The following is a 15110-nucleotide window of genomic DNA, read 5'->3' on the forward strand; positions in this document are numbered from 1 at the left end:
GATGCAGGCCTGCTAAGTTTGTCCCAGAGGGGGCTGGGTGAAGTGACCGCTAATGGAAGCGGGATATAGGAAGAGGCATTTCACTCTGCCTTGTTAGCATCTGTGTACGGACTTCACTTTAGCTCCTTGTTCTAAGCCCTCCCAGCAACCACAGCACCTGACACCACTGTCCCTCCACAGCCATGCAGGATGGGATTAATGCCCATCTCCCTAGGAGACTGTAAGCCTCAGGGAGGACAGGGATGCTTTCGGGTTTTGCTTTTACCCAGCAGTGCCCGGCACATTTAATATAGATTTTTGAACTGATGTACAAATGATTTAGCAGTGGATGTATTCTCCCCATCCTACCTTGCATACATCAGCTCTACCTACCCTCAGATTAGCTAAGGATTCTGGGTAAAAGGACTCAAGCCCGGAGAGAGGTCGTGTAGCCGTGGGTCTGTCTGCCCGGTTCCCTCCCTAGGGGTGAGGCTCTTCCTCACTTCCATCTCCATCCGCACCTACTGACTCTTAGGGTACCTGGTGCTCTAACTGGCCCCAATTTCATTTTTATTTCTGAAAACATTTTCTTCTGGGTTACATGCTTAGGAATTCTAAGTTCCTATTATAATTCTTTGTGCTGGCAACTACGCTCTTTAGATCCTTTCTGCCCTTTCTTAGGACAAGATGCTAGACAGCAAATAGCAGTGTAATACCCCACTTTGTAAACCCAGTTCTCTCAAGGCATCACGGTCAGCATCAAGATTCCAGACGACCGCAGAGGTCACACCGAGCACTGGCGGCTCCACGACTATCCTACTAGTACGGGAGAGTCCGCTTCACCTTTGAGCCCTGCTGGAAGCCACTTCCTTGGGCAACAGAGACAACCAGAGAGTAAACAAGCCAGTGGTCATACACAGCCGTTCTAAGTCACACACACAGCTGCTAGAGAAAGGGTCATATTCCAGAGATGTCATCCTACCCGCTACTGTGCATAATGACTGCATGGCAACAGGAGTCTTTGGCGGGATTTTTAAAGGGTTCAGGATTCCGTCCAGCCATGGCATGCACCAAATGCCCTTTTCTGATCAACACTGCGAAAGAGAAGTCAAACGGTAAAGCTGCCGCGAAGGCAAATCCGTCACATGAGAAATCCCTGGTATGCGGGGCGCTCCACGGTGTTGCGCTTCGGTGACAGATGCTCGCTGTCTGGCTTTCAGCGGCACCCACGCTGCTCTCTTACTCCCTCTGCCCAGACCCGGTCCCACGGCAGTAACACTAGCACTTGTACGGCCCTTCATGGCTTATAAAGCCCCGATGACATCCTCTTGTCCTCGCCCGAGTCTGGTCAGGGAGGCAGGCAGCCGTACGACAATCCGGCACATCGGGAGGGCTGGTTGGCACTGGCAGAGTTCGAGCACTCATGTGGGATGCTGCCTGTTGCTCGCGGGGCCAAGGACTCACCACGTCCTGCCCCGGCCTTCAGAAATGGACTCCCAGTAACTAATGAATGCGAGCCTGAGAGACACCAGAGCGCCACTTAGAGTAAATTCATGAGAAATTTCCGTGCCAGGACTAGGATTTAAGAATGCCACGGTTTGGTACGTCCCGTCCCACTGAAACAATGGTTCCAACTTTTTCTGCATCCACCACACCTCACTCCACCGCATCTCACTGGTGTTGGAACACTTACCCAAGACATAATTAGGTGGCTCTGCTGGGTAAGAATCAAAACAAGGAACACGAGATATACTGTTTAAGGTGCCAAAAGGAATCCTAAGAGTAGATTACATGTCAGTGGGCTAGCAAAGGGCTTCACCTCCCACCCCTGACTCAAGGACACCCCTAATAGTTCCATCTAGGAGAACTACCATCCTTTCCCACAGAAATTAGCTAATGTGTTTTGGAAATGATTGCTAATGGGAAGAAGGAAATAGGAACAGTTTCCCAAAGTAACAGTCTCAAGAGTTTGTATTAGAGTACCAACTGCTATCTGAACAACCCCAAACTCAGTGGCTTAAAAAAATATTATGTGATACAGCCATGTGGGTGAGCAGGGGTGAGAAGGGAGGCACACATGCAGAAGGCTTTGTTCCAGTCATTCGGGAACTGAGGCTTACTAGTTTGCCTAAAGGGTCCGTGGCCCAAAGGTAGGTTAAGAATCCCTGATCTAGTGGCTTCTCTAGGGCCTCGTAGGCTTCCATCAGCTCCTTGGCATCTAGTGGGCCGATGAGGGAAGAAACAGTGTGACGAATCACTCATAAAGTTGGAGAGGAGGTTAAGAAATTACTTACATCACCTCTCTCCTCATTCCATTGACTAGAACTCAGTGATATGGACCCATGTAACTGCAGTGAACACTGGGAAATGTAGTCTTTCTGGGTGCCCGGGGAAAAAAGGAAATGGAGGTTCGCAAACACATTATCTCTGCTACATTGTCAAGCACACATTTATTGGATTATACCAACCATAATACAGATACTAAATGATACAATACTAAATGAGAGAATGAAACATGCTACCAATACCGTAAATTTGTAAAAATGCAAATACAGGCATACCTTGGATATTGCAGGTTCAGTTCCAGACCACGATACAGTGAATATCACAGTAAAGCGAGTCAAATGAATCTCTTGATCTCCCAGTGCATATAAAAATCCTATTTACATTATACTGTTGTCTATTAAGTGTGCAACAGCAGTATGTCTAAAAAACAATATTATATCTTCATTAAAAAATCTTTTATTGCTGGGGCACCTGGGTGGCTCAGTCAGTTGGGCGTCCGACTCTTGGTTTTGGCTTGGGTCGTGATCACAGGGTTGTGGGATCAAGCCCCGCATTGGGCTCCATGCTCAGTGCGGAGTCTGCTTAAAAGTCTCTCCCTCTCCCTCTGCCCCTCACCCTGTTCATGAGTGTTCTCTCTCTAAACAAATAAACACATTTTTTGAAAAAAAAATCTTTCATTGCTAAAATTGCTAACCACCATCTGAGCTTTCAGCGAGTCGGTGGAGGGTCTTGCCTCAATGTCGATGGCTGCTGACTAGTCAGGGTGTTGGCTGCGGTAATTTCTTACACTAAGATGACAGTGAAGTTTGCCACATCGATGGACTCTTCCTTTCATGAATGATTTCTCCGTAGCATGGAATACACACTACGGAGCTTCTTTCAAAATTACAGTCAATCATCTCAAACCCTGCCGCTGCTGGATCAGTGAAGTTTATGTGGTATTCTAAATCCTGTGGCCATTTCAACAATCTTCACAGTGTCTTCACCAGGGGTAGCGTCCGTCGCAAGAATCCACGGTCTCAGCTCATCCCTCAGCTCCTCATCTGTTCAAGTGTTACCATAAGATCGCAGCAATTCAAATAGAACAATGCTGCAAACACTGCGAAAATTACCAAAATGGGACACGGCCACGAAGTGAGCAAATGCTGTCGCAAGAAATGCAGTACCTGCAAGGCGCAATGAAGGGAGGTCTGCCTCTACTGAAAAAACGCCCGGTAGTAAACTTTATTTCACAAGCAGCACATGACGCTCTAGCAACGGGAAGCGACGGAACCCCACGAAGTGAAACGATACCCAATACCGGATGGCACGAGGGCACCCATACCAGACGTCTGTTCTGGGACCAAGCAGCTCCTTGCTCCGACGCTGGTGCGGCAGAACGGTGTGGCCGGAGACAGCTGCAGAGGCTTGGCCTCGGGGTCCTCTCTCTGCCCTGCCCGGAGACACGTTAAAAGGAGCAGCCTCACTGGCAGGAGAGAGGGAGAGCCGGCATTGGAAAGGGCAGGAACAGTGATCCCCCATAAGCTGAGAAGAACAAGGCAATGGAGGGCTTTCTGAGCTTTCACTGAAGCTCCCCCGGTGTCGTTTTCCAAAATTATCTAACTCTAAGGCATGTTCTTTTTTTCTGAAGTCATTCCTTGGTTTCTAAGTCACCCTTCAATAAGTCGACTGATTGACCTGACTGATGAACCAAGTGGTTAACATGATCACTGGCGCCAAATTCCAGGGATAAGATGGCGCCACCTTCCGCGGAGGGCCTAGGGCTTGCCAGTGAAATGAGAAGCCGAGGAGGGCTCAGAGGGCCACGTGCAGGTCACTGTTCCAGACCCTACTGCAAACCCTCAGCGGCACCACCCTGAGCCCTAGAAACAGGAAGTTAGATGCCAAAAAGGACTTTGAGGTCAGCCAAAGTCAGCTTCTTGACGGTTTTGCCAGATCCTGATAGGACCTGTTTGGCCAAAGTTTTCTTCTTCTCTTGGAGGTGTAAGATCTTCTCTTCCACTGTTCCCTCACAAATAAATCTAAAAAAAAAAAAAAAACCAGATTAAGCAAATAATCAGAAACCCAAAACAGCGTATTTAATAACATATTCAAACTTCTATTTATGCTTTAGTTTTTACATGAGATTTCTTCCTCTACTTAAGTTGTCTTAGGTTTGGTTAAAAACTCCATGTTTACGAGATCCAAACAACCTTGACTAAATATGTGCCCGTTTAAAATGACGCAACTCCAATTATTTTTCATTTCTTTCTGAAGCTAAGGCAATTGGAAACATGCCAAAATAGGCAAACGATATCCCTATCCAAAAAAGTGCAGAGATCCAGCTTTCACTCAAAAAGCTCAACCCTTGATCAAGTCAGAAGGCCTTAAAGTTTATCAAGTTCCTGCCAGGTGTCTATGTGCTGGTCTAAGTACAGTGTCTTATTTCTTGGCTCATTCACAGTGAAAACAGGTTTTACCACCTGAAGAAATGACACTGTTGTCACTGCCTCATTCAGCAAGCACTGACTAAGCATTTACAATATGCCATGTGCTGTCCTGGGTCTAAGGATGGAGAGATGCATACAGTCCAGTCTTGGGCTCTCAAAAGGAACACAGGAAGAGAGGCATGAAAATAAGCAACCATACAAGCTGGAAAAGTGCTACAGACATATGTCCAATGTGCACAAAGAGTAAAAGGAAACATCTGCGGTGTTCGGGGAAGGCTCTATTGAAGGGTGAACTCGTAATGTGTGGCTTGTGGGATGAGCAAGGGTTTGCCTGATGGAACAGAGGGAGGGCGTCCCAGGGAACGGGAATGTGGAAAAATCATGGCCGGGTTTAGAACACGGTTATGTCGGAGGAAGATCAGGTGGTCCAGTCTGGCCAGAACATAAGTCAAAAGGACTCCACCATGCTGCAGAGCAATGGCAGAAGCTCCAGAGGATGGTGGGGGCCAGACTGTGAGTGGCTTTGCATACCATGCTAAGAAATTTAGATTTGGAAGAGGAATGTGGCAGTGTGGATGGGAAGGAGGAGATGGTTTTAAGAGACATTTAGAAAATAAAATGAATGGACTTGGTATGTGAAAAGGGAGTAAAGGGGAGGAACCTAGTCTGTGGCTCTAGGATTGGATACAGGGATACTAAGCCTCGTGAGATAGGAGGCGGTATATCACTTCAGTATGTGACATTCTGAGTTCCTGGAACATGTCACAGTACTTGCTCCACAGTGAATGCTCAACAGGTGTTAGATTTAGAAGCTGAATGAGACGAATGCACGAGTGACTGAATAATGGTTATGTGCACACTCGGAGTCAGAGAGTCAGCAGGGACTTGGGTATCTAGATCTGATGCTGGAGACCTTGGGGAGGAAGGTTCTTTGGACTTCCTGGAGTAGACAGAACTACTAAGGGAGGCGCATACAGGGTGAGGTGAGAGCTCATGACAGGGAAACCAGCATGATCTCTGCAACTGGCCAACTGGAATTCACGGATGGCCTGAAACAAGAGTGGTTTCAGTGGAGCCACAGGGGTGAAAGGCTGAGGAATGAATACGAGAGGTAATCAAGTCAAGACGGTCAGTGATTTCTAATTCTTCAGGAAACCTGGCCCTGAAAAGGAAGGAGAAAAAGAGGTCCATTGCTAGAGTGGACTGTAGCATTAGAAAGGGACATTCTACAAAATCGCTGGCTTGTGCTCTTCAAAAATGTCAATGTCATAAAACACAAAGAAAGACTGAGGTAGTGTGCCAAATTAAAGGAGACAGAAGAGTCATGACAACTCAAGACTACGCAGGCTCTAGGATTTTCCTTTGCTGTGAGGGACCTCAATGGGACAAGAGGCAAAATGGAATAAAGTTCAGAGCTCAGATAACAGCATTGTATCAGTGTTAACGTTCTGATTTTGAGCATTTTACTGTGGTTATGTAAGAGAATGTCCTTATTTTACGGAAATGCACCTTGAAGTATTTAAGGGTAAAGGAGCACCACGGCTGCAACTGACTCTCAAATGGTCCAGAAAAAAAAGTCTACACGCACACACACACGTGGTACAGCATACGAGCAGTTTTTGGTATTATTTTTACAAATAAGATTTTTTGGGGGACATTATTCTTTTGAGAATTCTTATATTCTTTTCTACATGTCTGAAATTACGTCAACCTAAAAGTTAAAAGCAAAAAATTAATAAATAAGGGGGGGGGGAGGGTACTTTCCCTAGCCCTAATACACAAGCCTTTTCTTCTCTCGCAGGCACCAACCCCAAGGTCACCCCCAAATTGCTTGTGTTCCCTTCTGGACTGTGAGCACCAACGAGGCAGGCCTCGGGAGCATCCACTAGTCAAGGGACCACCAAATACTTTACATTCTGTTAAACCACCACCCAAGAAAGACTTGCACAAAAGGAAAGCTTGTGAAGGGGCCTAAGTCCCGGAATGCCTTTACTTACTTGTGCACGACAACATCTTTCTGCTGCCCGACTCGGTAAATTCGGTCACAGGCCTGGTCTTCAAGTGATGGATTCCTGTGAGCAAAGAGGCAAGGCTCAAAGGTGCAGACACCCCGGACTGGGTGGGCAAGTCCCCTGGGCAGAGCTTTTACTCCCCTTTACTCCCTTTTCACATACCAAGTCCATTCATTTTACTTTCTAAATGTCTCTTAAAACCTGCAGCTGTTTCTGGATGGCTCTGCAGCTACAAACATGGTGGTCATGGTTTTAAAGGGTTGAAAAAAATCCAAATAAAAAACCCACAGTGAAGAATACGGGACAGGGACCTATGTGGCCTGCAAGGTCTAAAACAGTTACCATCTGGCCGAAAATATTTACAGAGAGAGTTTGCAAATCCCTGTCCTTGGCTATGTTGGCCCCAGAAAGGTTAGTGTCAGATACCTTCTTGCCCTTGACTGAGAAACTCAGCACCACCATCAGCTGACAACTTTTAAGTAACACAGGTGAACCAGTGCTCCAGTTTGGTCACTAATTGGTTGGATGAACTCAGGCAAGTCACCTCACCTCAATCCTCTGTACTTTAGATTCCTACTTGGAAATGTGAGGGCTGCCTAATGAGAGGGAACACCTTTCTCTTTCTTTCTTTTTTTTTGGTAAAGATTTATTTCTTTATTTGAGAGAGTGAGAGAGAGAGAGAGAGAACAAGCTGGGGGGTGCAGAGGGAGAGGGAGAAACAGACTCCCCACTGAGCAGGGAGCCCAACATGGGACCCGATCCCAGGACCCCGGGACCATGACCTGAGCCGAAGGCAGACACTTAACCAACTGAGCCACCCAGGCATCCCAGAACACCTTTTTCAACTTTAATATTCTGGGATTCAACTGAAGAAACTTAATTTCTCTCCTTCTTTATAGAGGCTATCAACTCCAAACTGGTTCCTCATCTTACCTCCTTAAAATCTTGGACAACATATCTCCATTTCAGAAAACAGCATTTCTTTATTTTTTTAAGATTTTAACATAATCTCCACATCCAACAGGGGGCTCGAACTCACAATCCTGAGAGTAAGAGTTGCACGCTCTACTGACTGAGCCAGCCAGGCGCCCCCAGAAATTAGCATTTAACTCGCACTCTGCTTTCCTCCCTCAAGCGTATCAGGGAGCCCTAAGACCTAAACACGTTCTCCCGGAAGATGACACCAGGTTGGCCCGTGTGTGTGTCAGTCTGGGCCGCCTGGAGAATCAGACAAATGTGCAGCAATCTCTGCTTGGCATGATTGGAAAACCCCAAACGGAGACTAATTATGACATTTTTCTCCTACCAACACACAAACTCATTTATCTTATTTCCAGGAAATTTGCGGTTAGGCTCCCAATGTTGATACTATGTGCGTGGCCAAGGGCCTTGTGTTAAGTGTATTCCTAACATAACTAGAAAATTCCTTCTCCTTTTCCTTTTGGAATAAAGCTTCTCCGTCTTTTCCAGGGTTGAGATTTCCTTGGACGTCCACAAATGGCATGAAATATGGTATTTTGAAGAGGTAAAACTGAGCGATGGAGCTCTTAGCCACAAGAAAAAGCCTTCTTCCCAGTTTCCATGGAAACAGATGTAAGATTAACAATAAGGTAAATGCTATTTTAAGCAGTCATTTGAAGCCTTGCTTGCTTAGGAATTCAGGGCCATCAGCAGCCCCACACCCTATATACACCAGGACCTGTAAATATGTATGCAGGAGAGGCATCCGCATAATACAAAAACAGCATCCTCACCATAACAAGTCAGGCCCCATCACCCCTCTGGCCCCCTCTTCTGACCCCCCCCCCCGCCCCCTCCCTCCTATGCTAGGACAATGCAAGAAAAATCCAGAGTCATTACCAGTGCATATCCAGAAGAAAAAGGTGGTTTCCTCCAGTCAGGTTTAGACCCACACCTCCAGCCGAGAGAGAGATTAGCATAACCTTCAAAAGAAAGCACAGCATTCCCTTTATACAGATCTGATCTCATAATACATCTCTCCCTCTGTCTCAGGTTCAAGCCCAAGATCAATACAGGTAAGTACCATGATCCCACCAAAGTTCCCTCTGCTGTCAAAAAAACTCTGAGATGCAATCTCCCGTGCCTCACCTTTAAGAAAACTCTCACTTCCTATTTTTCTGTGACTCAACCTGAAAACACGAATTGTCTGCCTGCTAAAATACACAAACGCTACAATTTAGAGCACTGGGGTGTGGGGGGGGGCGGAGTGCCTGGCTCAATGACCTTTCCATTAACCAGAGTCTGTCCACTCCCCGGTCTCTGCACCCCCACCCCCTGCCGTTGCTGCTCTTCCTGGCCGCCCCCTCCCCAGGCCACCAGTGTTTTCCACCTTCTTGCTGTCCCTCCAAGTCTCCCCACACTGCCTCGTATCAAACTCCCACCTACCCTTCAAGGCTTGCCTCCCTCCACAAAGATCGCTTGAGCCAACCAGCTCTGCTCTTCCTCTGCTTTTAGCCCTCGTATTGCCTTCTCTTTAAAGTATCTGCACTCTTCAATACGCTCCCCAATAAATGTCTAATAAATTAAAAGTACGTGGAGGGATCAAGGCAACGAATGTGTTTAGACTGAGCTGCTACACGGCAGTTCTCGCTGTGTAACTGAGAACAAGGTGATCTCAATGACAGATGACAGAGCTCTGGTGTGCCCGGCTCGTACCTGGGGGCCCCTGGAGCTGTTAAAGGCCTCCACCAAGTCCATTCTCTGTTTGGGGCTGACAGAGCCATCGATGGTGGCGTAAGTCAGGCCATGCTTCCTGAGGTGGCCCGCTACAACCTGCAGCATGCTGGTCCACTGGGAGACCACGACACTGGAAGGAAGGAGAACACAAAACGTCAACCCCCGAAAGAGATGATGCGGACCAGGAAAGGCCTTCTGTCCCCTGTGGGGCAAAGGCACATGCTTAGGTCACATTTTAAGGTGAGGATGCTTCCAGTTGTTTTTCGTATCCAGGGTGTAATCCGTCTCATGCTAAATGAGGTCACAATAAAGTGGTGGCCGGCCTAAAATAAGGACCACAGCCTCTTACTATTTGGAGATCTGTGGTCCTGCAGGAAAGGGATATGTGGGCCGCCCTCCCTTTGGCAGCCACAACAAGCTGCTGGGACGTCTCTACCCCCACACCCCATGCTATGTTTTAATTAGGGTTGTTAAGTTTTTAAAATCAAAACATTCCACATCTACAAATGCAGATCCATAACATACACGTAAGGATAACAAATAATGAATGGATCCAGGCACCCAGCTCAAGAACATTCCCAGCACCACGGGGCTCCCTCTCCGATACCACACCTCGCCCTGCCTTTTGCACCTGTCACTCCCTTGCTTTTCTTTAGCTGCTTCTCTACTTTTAAACACTTTTCCAGATGCTTAGCTCACTCTGATCCTCTAGGGACGTCCTTCTCAATCAATGCCACAAATATGTTAACTAGAAATCAGAGAGAATGTGCGCTGTAACCTCAGTGCTTTCTGCTGAGGAGGATTCAAGGTCCTGGATTTCTAAAAAGCCGAGATTGAAACTAACAGCAATATCAAAGTTTCTTGAATCATCACAAACAATACTTGGATAACAAAATAACACATTTACCTCTTTTGGGACCCTGAATTTCCTCGGATTGCCTCCAATTCCACCAACAGAGATGAAATCTGGGAAATGTTATTTAGTATACGTTAAGTGGGTGCAAATTTGCTTTTCTCCATCATCCCTCACCTGCACTCCTGAGGTGGCCTCTCTGCCTCTGGTCTGACCCCACTCTAGGCCACTCTCCTCTCTGCAGCCCCAGGGCTACTTCTAAAAATGCCAGTCTGTCATTTCCCTCCCCTGGCTGGAGGGCCTTCCCGCTGAGGATCGAGCCCCAGCTCCTGACAATGACCTACCAGCTCCATGCTGCTCTGGCCTCAGCTGATGTCTCCAGCCTCCTAGTTCACTACCCCTCCTCAAATGATGCTCCAGTCATACCAAAGTTCCTCCTCCGCTAAGCCATGCTTTGTCTCATCTTCATCCACTCTGTCCCCTCTGCCTAGAACACCCTTCCATGTCAGATCGACATCACTCTTGGAGGTCTTCACTAACCCCAAAGTATGGGTTAGGTGCCCACTGCCTACCTGCTACTCGGGCTCCTTTTGTTCCTATCATCGTGGCCTTGTTCACACTACCCACTGGGTGTCAGTCATCTCTTGCTATCATGACTTGAGGGGCTCCAAGGAAGCAGAGCCAGCATATGACTGCTTCGTTTCTGGGTCGTGCCCCTAGCGTCCAGCACGTAGGCAGACCAGAGAAGGTACTATCCTAACATTTGCAGACAGAGAAAGTGAAAGAGCTTTACCCAGTTTAGGGCCTGCTCCAAAGGCTGTTGAAGAAGAGGGCCCACCCAGTCTGAGCGACACTTGCTAAGGCTTCCCCCAAAAGCTCTCTGGGCATTTATCAAGCCCCCTCAGAGCACATTTGAGTCCACAGGGAGCGGGTGGTAAGAACACATGAGCATGAGCTGGGAGAGCAGCTGGATTCATCCCTCCCAACTGCTAATGCAAATGACCTTTTGAAAGCCTCTACGGGCCCTGCAGTTCATCCCCAGGATGGTGGAGGAGGAAGAAAAGGACCAGGAATCAGGAGATGAAGAGAGCTCTTCTGTTGTACCCCTTCGGGACTCATGGTGAAGAGTGTGGACGCCTCATCGCTGAAACAGGGGGCTGCCCCAGATGAACTCTGAGGTGCCCTCCGCGCTTACGTCCCGCACTGCCCTGTTCGAGTGCTCACCTCCAGAGGCCCCCACCACCCGTGAGGCTGCCTTCTCAACAAATGTGCTGGACAGGAAGTGAGGGCGGACTATTCTGGACCATTCTGAATTCACAGGGAGAAAGAAAGCAGGTACATGAAGCACCTGGTGTCTTGGCGATGTGGGTTGTGGTAAGTGCTCGGACCGCCACATGAAAAAGCTGGCCATGGGGATTTTGAGAAAACTTTTAGTGAGAGAGCCGGACTCACAGTCCATGAGCTGGGGTCAAATTCCAGGAACATTCTGCATGAGTTTAGGTGTGGGCTGCCAAAACTCCCTTCCCTGCGTCAAACAACCTTAAATGGTTTGAACCACTATTAACGGGCTTGCATTAAAAAGCCCTGTGAATAAATACCACCCAAGTATTAGATGAGGCACACAAATTATGAGGACTCTTTAAGTTTTAACCCAGTAGCTAACTCTAAAGGTGCTACAACAACATGAGGTTTGTCCACATATGGTGTTCTTACTAGGTTTCTCTCCGTTACTAGTGGTAAAGACCTCGGTAATATTTTGAAAATTTAATTAAAAGTAATTCTTAAGTAACACCATTCCCTTGGCAGTGACCTCATTTCTAGTTACATTAAAAAAAAAAAAAAACCTTTGAAGAGAGGTTGAGGCTGGGAATGGCAGCTTCAGACAGCAGCTGAGAGAGAGCCTGGCCCCACTCTCAGGGTACGCAGACTAACGGCGTATACTCCAAACCAGCCAACAGAAAGGCAGGACTCAAGTTACAGCACACCTCAGCCTTCCTCTACTACAACGCTTCAGCCTTGACAAGCTTTAATGAAAATAGAACAAAATGACTAACGAAGATAGAAGGCAATTTAGGAAATAATACTCACAGATGGATGCCTTTCAACAAGTCCAAGCAATTGGCACTCAGATGTATTACACAGTCTCTGGGGTCAAGCCTTTGCCGTTTTCCTTTAAAGCTTTCCCGCAACAAAGTCCTCACTCACTGAGGCCCTGTCGCTGGTGTAAACCTGATAAGCAACTTTCCCAGTGATCCATGACAGAAAATCTACCTTGCTGCCGGGGCTGGCCCAAATCACTCTCTGAAAGCCCACTATGTAATAAGACTCGTTTTATTCATGAAATAACATGAGAATTTAAGGCTGGAAGGGGGAAGTGCACCAGCTCAAATCTCATAGTTCTAGCCCCGCCACGCACCGGCTGTACACGCTTGGACAAACGTGTCACTCTCACACATGCAAACTGTGTGAGGACAGCCAAGTTTTTCTACCAGAACAGAGGTGACAAAAGTACCTTGCTGCTCGCTCTTGTGTTCTCAAAAAGCTCTGCCTTGAACTGTTCACCGTTAAGGGAAATGAGGGGAGACGGCTCCGTGTCACAGAGTTCAGACAACGTCATAACACTGAGCTGCTCTTCCAGAGAAAGGGCGAGGCCCTCACTTTTCAGTTCTGCCGGGTCCAGGGCCTGAAGAGAATACAGGAAGGGGGTAGGGGGGCAGGTGGGCAGTTGAGGCAGCAAGCCACGTTATTTGCCAATGAAGTGCGGATTGTTTAACATTTCACACAGCAAAATGTCTTGTAATTCATCATTGGTATCTCCTCAGAGAAACTGATTAAAATGTAATCTTGCAAGTTTTTCACCAGATGAAAGATAAATCAAATGATGGAACTTCTGAGAGATTTGCCAGACAGATTACATGATCATTCTGTTTTCCCCAGCTAAAGCAGTATAGTTAATTAAGCTATTGATAATCAAAACACATTACCACAGCTCCTCAAGAAGAGTAACAGACTCATCTTAATTATGGATGTGCCTCTATCCAACGCAAAGGCAACTTTTCCAATTGCGTAAGTTCCAATTGAGTTTTCATGACTAGCCTTAAAAGCCCCAATACCGCCTGAAGGCAGAAAAAACTAGTAGCTAAACTGGCTTTATGACATCCTAAAATACCAAAGTATTCATGAACGGTTTAACAAAACGACATTTTCCATTCTAAAATAAAGTTTATTTACAAAAACAAAAACAATAAAAGCTGTTCTCAACCCTATGGGAATTATCTCAAGATCAATAAAAACTAATATAAAGTAAAATAAAGAAGCTTCCTCTTCTCTGCCCCAACCAGAACACAGAAACACCCCAAAATGCCATTCCCCTTGACCGGGCAGGCTGGACCCCAGTTACAGAGGACTGAAATGGACCTCTCTGGCAGCCACTGTGGGGGAGCACACGAAGGGCTCTTCTTACCGATTTCAGGAGAGACAGGTGACAGCAACACTGGCGAAGTCTCAGCAACTGGGTCAACAGTACATGGGGAGTGCTGGATCTCTGCGAGTCTGCCACCATCCGGGGCCCAGCAAACTCCTGGGCCACTTCCACGAAGGAACACAAACCACAGGAAACAGGACAGGGTTTAAAACCGAAATATGGGGAAGAATCACAAACTGAAAAGAGGCCGTTTTGAACTTCTCTGATCTGCGATTCAATAATATAGCTCTAACTGACCTCTCTATCAAGGAAGCCAAACGAAATACTGGTTTTCTTTACGGGCCTAGTTGGATTTTAATAACGCGGATTTCAAGAGTAACTTACAAGAAGTTTAGATCACCAGGTCTGGCGATGGCAGATCAGCTTATTTTACTTTGGTCTAAGGTTCCTAGCTAAGGTCAAGTCTCTGATACCAAGCATTCATAACGTCCCATAGCCATAATTTTACCGGATCTAAATCCACATCTTCATTACTTGTATGTACCTATGAGTGTCCACCACTTACCTTTACTGAATGGATTATCAGGGCTTCTTCCAGATTGGTTGCCCCCACCTTCACACCCTTTTAGATAGGATCGTAGAGCTGACCTGCCTCAGATCAAAAGAGAAAATGCACATGTAATGTTTGCTAAGACCAAAGAGGTTTACCAGGGGTCACTGCTTAACTGTGCTTGCAGTACGATCTTGACTAAGACTTATTAAATAAAGTCAGGCTCATGGCAAGCACTGGCCAAAGGTAATGAAAATTAATTATTCTAAAAGCCAAATCATTTTTTAATTGTCAATAAACATATTAATAGTATAAATACCATGTTTGATGACAACTTACTATTAATTTATAACACATTATTGTAATGTTAATTAATATTGGTTTATATTTATCAATAAATACGATAATATTACATTAGGTTTACAAAGAGAAAAAAAAACATTCACATTGGAAGTGAGAAGTACCAAGTGGGAGAGGGTAAATCTGGAATTTCAGGAAGGACAAGAGGTTTAGAGAAAGTACAAAGAACATGTGACAAGAAGGATTACAGAGCAGTTTGTTGTTTTAAGTTCCAATGAGATGCTGAGTAGCAAGTCAAAGGTCAAAGAGATGTTCTTTCCCAATATGGCCCCACAGGACCAGACACACCTGGTGTACAGCGACCATGCTGTTTGGCTTCTACGCCAGGAAGCCAATGAAGAACAGGTTCAGTGTGTATACAAGACAGAGATACGCCAGGGAGTGGGTGAGGAGAGAGAAAGGGGCATTTAAAAACCAAACCAAACAAACAGAAAAAGGAACGTGGACATCCAAGTCATCAATAACACTATAAATGTAGTCTGAAGAAACTTGACCCTTAACTCCCTCCCAAGCAAGGACA

The 15110-nt window shown here is 46.4% G+C and overlaps 1 protein-coding gene across 4 annotated transcripts in view; it reads right to left on the minus strand.

The window, feature by feature from the left end:
* Positions 1-2932: 2932 nt before the first annotated feature.
* TTF2 (transcription termination factor 2) overlaps positions 2933-15110 on the minus strand; it is a 39244-nt gene continuing 27066 nt past the window's right edge. For 3 of the 4 annotated variants that reach the window (XM_032420724.1, XM_032420716.1, XM_032420706.1), the window contains exons 16-23: positions 14246-14328; positions 13720-13844; positions 12769-12939; positions 10311-10369; positions 9383-9533; positions 8567-8649; positions 6692-6766; positions 2933-4286 (exon numbers count right to left, since the gene is read on the minus strand). In XM_032420724.1, the coding sequence (XP_032276615.1) occupies positions 4142-4286; positions 6692-6766; positions 8567-8649; positions 9383-9533; positions 10311-10369; positions 12769-12939; positions 13720-13844; positions 14246-14328 (892 nt within the window). In that variant the 3' untranslated portion in view covers positions 2933-4141. Of the gene's footprint in view, positions 4287-6691; positions 6767-8566; positions 8650-9382; positions 9534-10310; positions 10370-12768; positions 12940-13719; positions 13845-14245; positions 14329-15110 lie in introns of those variants that run through there. The other variant, XM_032420729.1, reaches the window with a different exon arrangement.

This window comes from Phoca vitulina, unplaced genomic scaffold (genome assembly GCF_004348235.1).
Source record: "Phoca vitulina isolate PV1807 unplaced genomic scaffold, GSC_HSeal_1.0 scaffold2, whole genome shotgun sequence".
Classification (NCBI taxonomy): Eukaryota; Metazoa; Chordata; class Mammalia; order Carnivora; family Phocidae; genus Phoca; species Phoca vitulina.